The sequence below is a fragment of the Alexandromys fortis genome, unplaced genomic scaffold (genome assembly GCF_014885135.2).
Source record: "Alexandromys fortis isolate MF-2015 unplaced genomic scaffold, M_Fortis_MF-2015_v1.1 scaffold_91, whole genome shotgun sequence".
NCBI lineage: Eukaryota > Metazoa > Chordata > Mammalia > Rodentia > Cricetidae > Alexandromys > Alexandromys fortis.
The window spans coordinates 4,566,297-4,571,987 of NW_026067968.1; the positions used below are offsets into that span (position 1 = coordinate 4,566,297).

Here is a 5,691-nt window from a genome sequence, read left to right on the forward strand (position 1 = left end):
AGAACATGGCCTGACTGCTTCTCATTTGTCATATGACTCTAGGAAGACTTGGATTTTGGGGTACCTTCCCTCTGTCCCTATGAGCCCCCATGTCTCCTTCCCATGTGTAGCTCCCCTTGGAATGAGCTTGAGGGGGTGAGAGTGGAGTGGCTTCCCTCTCTTTAAGAAAAGAAGGGAGACCTGTTGCTCTGTGTCTCCATGAGCTGTTTATGGGTGAGTTAAGCCCTCCTGCCCATGCCCCTCCCACCCTTGTATTGACCCACCCCCATCCCTCTTGGCTGACTCCATCCTTTCTGCCCCCATGCTCACTGTTCCCCAAACCTATCTCTTGCTATCATCCCCTCCCTTTTAGAACAAAGCACAAAGCCAGATCATCTTTTATTCTCTTTATTTGTGGAACAAAAGCAGAAGTGGGATGGGAAAATATGGGAAGGAGCTCTTTCCCATCACAGAGAGCAGTGGGTCTGCTCAGAGCACTCTTGGTTCATAGGCACAGTGGGCTGGGTGTCCGGGGCTTCACCAGTGTCCTTGGGGGCTCCCTTCTTTATGTGGGGTCTCTGGCCCCTGCACTGTCCAGTTGTCAGTTTTGGAAAAGGGAGCCCCACTTGGTGGTACCACCTTTTTTTTGGTGTCCCCTGAGTCTCGGGGACCTTCAAGGTGGACAAGTCTGTCAGGTAAGTCACACTGGTACGTCAGATGCCCCATTGAGCAGCTCTGCTCAGGTAAGGTCAGAGTTCAGAGTTCAGGGTCAGCTGAAGTGTCAGGGGAGCCAGACCAGATGGGTAGTGTACAGTGGACTTGCTTGCTGGGTGGGCTGGGACTCAGGAGGCATGGCGCTGCAGTACCTCGGGAGGCAGGGAGGGGGTGAAGGTGGGGCCCAGGGGAGTTGGAACACCGGTGTGGAGGTAGAAGTCAGTGCAGCACCCGAGGTCAGTGTCCCAGGATTCACAGGTGGCCACACGCCACTCGGGTGGTGGTGGGGTTTCTGGCATTTGCTTGCTTGGCTGTACCTGCTGTGCCTGCTCTGCATCTGGCCTGGGGTGACAGGGTCATTGTTGCTCATCACTGCTTCCTCCTCTCATTGCTCTCACTCTCGGCTGTGGGCTTGGGGCCCGGACAGCTAGGATAGGGTTGCGCAGTCTTGGAGAGTGAGGACAGGGTTGCACAGTCTTGGACAGTTTGGACAGGGTTGCATACACAGTCTTAGCTGGTTCTGGAACGCTGGTATTCCACTAGTCCTTTTGCAGAGATGATGTTGCTGGTTGATGAGTTGAAGTCGTGGCCCATCACAAATGGGTTCCCCTTGGGTCAGGAGTGGCAAGAAGGGGTGCTGGATTTAAGCGAAGCTGTCTGAGGCACAAGGGAGGATGGCAGAGTCTTTGTTGTGTTTCAGTCAAGTTCATCATCTGATGAAGATAGTGTGTTGCTGGGTGGAGGAGGCGGTCTTATTCTGGAGGCCATGATCAGGAATCGTGTGAGGGCCTGGGCCACTTCGTCTCTGCTGATCAGAGTAAGTCGGCCATCGGCACCCAGAATATAGAGTAGGCGGTTGTTGAGGAAAGTTAGGACCTCTGGGTCCAACAGATCTTGTGGGCGGAAGGTGACCGCTTCTTGGTCGCCCAGCAGGGCTTCTTGCACGTCGTTGTCCTGCGCGTCCTGCGAGGTGTCTTGCAGGCCGTCATGCAGGCCACACTGACGGTAACGTTGCAGGTCGTCTTGCAGGGCTTCTCGCAAGACGACATCTTCATCACCAACGACGTGCAGCTCCAAGTATCGGCGCTCCTGCGGGCCAGGGAAGACGTCCTCCTCAGGGTTGGCTCTGATCCCGAAGAAGTGACACAGGGTGAACCAGAACCCAGGGGTGAATCGCAGGCCCCGTGGGGGCTGGGAATGCAGAGCATTACGCTGCCAGCACCTGGGCCGAATGAACATTTCGGCCAACTGTCGAGCGGGAATGGTGTGGGCACCCAGAAGAGGGGGCATCTGGCTGAACAAGTGAATAAGAGCTGTGACCATGCCACTACGTGCAATGAGGCTCGAGTCCAGGATGAGTCGGAGTGTGTGTCGGGGCGGAGGGTAGTCCACCTCCAGAGACGGGGCAGGCAGCGGAGAGACTTTTTGCCGCTTCACCCTCATTATCACCAGGAGAGCTGCCACACTCACGACACTCTTCCAGCGGAGTAGGCAATAGAAGAAGTTGTAGACGAAGGCCCGGATCTGGGCCATATTGATGTGGGCCAGGAAGCTGTTGAAAATCTGCTCTATTGGGATGGTGGACAGTAGCTCCTGCACCAGGCTCTGCCGATTCAACTCCGCTGACTCTCCATCTGACTCGTCTTCACTGTCCTCCGACTGGGACTCAGAGGATGAATCCCTTCGACCTCCCCTCAGGGCAAGCAGCAGCAGTGGCCGCATAAACCCGCCCCTGAGGCCTCTCTGATTTTGACTTCTCCTATAGGACAGGGCTCGGGTGTCATCTTGATCAGGCAACTCCATTACATCAAAATGGAAGTGAGCGAAGAAGAAGACCCAATGCCCGGGGAGAAGTACGGTGAGCCTGTCATTATTCAGAGAGGCTAGATCCTCTGTGTTGAGAAGGATCATGATGGGCTCCTCGGTGTTCTCCAGGTAGCGGCTCCACACCATGAAGGATGCCCGAATTGGAAGGATCCTCAGCTCCACTTGAGGGTAATCCACCTCCATTGGGGAGAGTTTTCGTGAGTAGAAAGCGCAGGTAGCTTTCTTGCCAGTTTCTTCATCAGTTTGGATCAGGGAGGCATACAGGGATGACCCAGTGATGCCTGTTTCCAAGTAGAATGGGTTCTGAGGCTTGGGGTGGTAGAGAATGGGTGCCTTGCGGAAAGCCCTCTTCAGGCATGTCAAGGCCTCCTGCTCCTCTTCTCCCCAGTAGAAGGGCGCCGAACTTAGCAGCTGCCTCACCAGGGGCTCTGCAATGATGGCGAAGTGCTCCACGAAGTGGCGGTAGGGATACACGAGTTCGATAATGGCTTGGAGGCACCTCCTGTTGCCAGGGGCAGGGCACCCCGTAATGAGATTCATGAGGGTCTTGTTGAGTTTCACCCCTTTGGGGGATAGTGCGAAGCCCATGATTTCTGCGGTCTGGCGATGGAAATGGCTTCTGTCCAGTGAGCAGAAGACTTTGTTATAACGAAAGCGAAGTAGAACTTGGCGGACATGCTCGTAGTGTTCCTCCTGGGTCATTGAGTAGATCAGGACTTCTTGGCCACGGCAAATCACGTAGAAGCCTAGGATGTCTTTTAGGATAGAGTGAATCTCATTATCAGATTCGTCGGCAAATGAGCACATTGTGAAGGGCCGGTAGCATCTCATCTGGTGATCGGTCAAACCAAATGTTGCTTTCCATGTATCTTCTGTGTATGAGACGCTGTAGGTCTCATAGGTTCCCTTAATGTCTCTACGCAGCTCCAGTTTTGTGAACCATGTAGCTCCATGTAATTGGTCAAAGAGTTCTGGCATCATCTGTACGTAGTCCTGTCTGTCCATCAGCATGTCATACAAAATCCAGTATTCCTCTTGCTGCCTGGCTTTTTCTTGCATCCTGGCTGTCACAGATTCCCAAGGCACCTTGGAAGGAGACTCATAAAAGACGTCGTTTCGATCACTGTCTCCAGCCTGCTGAAGCTCAGAGGGCTCTGATTCAGAAAGATCATCGGATCCGTCTGAGCTTGGCTGGTCGGAAGTCTCATCATCTGCTTCCTTCGGGTTAAACACGTCGGCCAGGTCTGAGTACGAGTGTGGCAATCCGGGTAGCAGGCTCACGCCATATTTCTCCAGTGCGATGCATGGTGGGGGTGGGTGGAAGCAATTCTTCAGGCAGTAGGGAGAGTGGAAGGTGCAACGGCCTCTGGTCCAGTCGACGTCAGGTGCATGGGTTCGGAGCCACTTGATGCCTAAGACCACAGAGTAGTGGGGCGAAGGTACGATGTCAAATTCAATGTACTCATAATGGTTCTGTTGGATGCACATCAGGGGTTCAGTGTACAGCCAGATGGGTTCGTTGCCAATCAGGGAGCCATCCACGGTTTGGATTGCCTGTGGATAGGGTTTCTCATAGAGCTCCACATAGTGTTCTTGGGCAAACTTCTCATCCATGTAGTTCCCTTCTGCTCCGGAGTCCACCAGAGCCTGTACCGCGACGCTGTGGTAGGGGCTCACCCTCACCATGAGCAGCAGGAAGAGGTGGGCACGGTCGATGTCTGGATGGTACATATGGGACAGCCAGCTGCTCACCCGCCATTTCTCTGGGGCAGGTGAGTCCATCCAGGTCATGTTCCTTGGGCGAGACTCGGGGGGCAGCCTGAGCACTGCTCTCCTCTCAGCCAGCTTGTCTTCAATTTGCAGGACCACCACCATCAGATTCTTCAGGGAATCCGGTTGAGGGATCCGGAACAGATAGTGCCTGATGTCTTCGTTGAGCCCATGGCACAGGTGGGCCTGCAGGACTTCATCTGGCCAGCCCAAGGTGGGTACCAGACTCTGGAACTCATTAATGTAATCGGCCACACTGCGGTTCCCCTGCCTGAGTTTGAACATGGCGTCTTCTGCCACACGTAGCGTCTGCCGGTACTCGAACATATCTGACATGGCCTGCAGGAAGCCCGCGTAGTCGTTTATCAGGGGGCTGTTCTGCTCTACCAGGCCGTTGGCCCACTCCAAGGCTAGGCCAGACAGATGGCGCATGACAAACTTAACTCGCAGGTTGTCATTGTAGAACATTGATGCGTGGCTCTGCATGGTCATCTGGCAGAGCACGAGGAACTCATGGTAATCTCTTCGATCTCCAGAGAAGCGCCTGATGGTGGGCAGTTGGCCATCCTCCATGGCTTGTATCAAGATCTCCTCCGTCACTATCTGCTGTTGTCTGACATCTTGCATTCGGAGGAACATGGAGATGATAGTCCCCATCGTGGCCATGACTTCTTCTGGAGAGCTCCTGGGCTGACCCTCGCCTTCAAGCTCCCCACTTCCATCTTCCAGGTCAGTCTCGCCATTTGCCTGGCTCCCATACATGGAATCTATGCCATCAGTTGCCTCACTGAGTGGATCTGAACTATAGTAGGTCCTGTCCAGGTCTTCGTCACTGTATGAATCCTCGCTTTCCTCATATGAGTAACTGGATAGCTCTTCATCAGTGGGCAGCTCTTGCATTTCCTGGACGGAGCCACTGGATGGCTCTTCTCCCTCCTGGACAGGGTCACTGGGTGGCTCTTCTCCCTCCTGGATGGGGCTATTGGGTGGCGCTTCTCCCTCCTGGACGGGGCCACTGGGTGGCTCTTCTCCCTCCTGGATGGGGCTATTGGGTGGCGCTTCTCCCTCCTGGACGGGGCCACTGGGTGGCTCTTCTCCCTCCTGGACGGGGCCACTGGGTGGCTCTTCTCCCTCCTGGACGGGGCCACTGGGTGGCTCTTCTCCCTCCTGGACGGGGCCACTGGGTGGCTCTTCTCCCTCCTGGACGGGGCCACTGGGTGGCTCCTCTCCCTCCTGGACTGGGCCACTGTCTGAGCCCGCCTCTGCCTGCTCCTGTGCCCCGCTGCTGCCTGGTGTCTCCTCAACGGTGTTGGATGAGCCCTCAGAGGACTCCATTTGTTTTGATGATGGATTCTTAAGCTCCATCATCGTCTCAAATGAGTCTTCAGAGGGTTCCATCAT

The 5,691-nt window shown here is 54.9% G+C and overlaps 1 protein-coding gene across 1 annotated transcript; it reads right to left on the reverse strand.

The window, feature by feature from the left end:
• Positions 1–830: 830 nt before the first annotated feature.
• Rtl1 (retrotransposon Gag like 1) lies at positions 831–5,691 on the reverse strand. The gene is made up of 2 exons (XM_050154839.1): positions 5,233–5,691; positions 831–4,986 (listed from the first exon to the last, which is right to left on the reverse strand). The coding sequence occupies exons 1-2, from the start codon at positions 5,689–5,691 to the stop codon at positions 1,390–1,392; spliced, it is 4,056 nt and encodes a 1,351-aa protein (XP_050010796.1). The 3' UTR covers positions 831–1,389.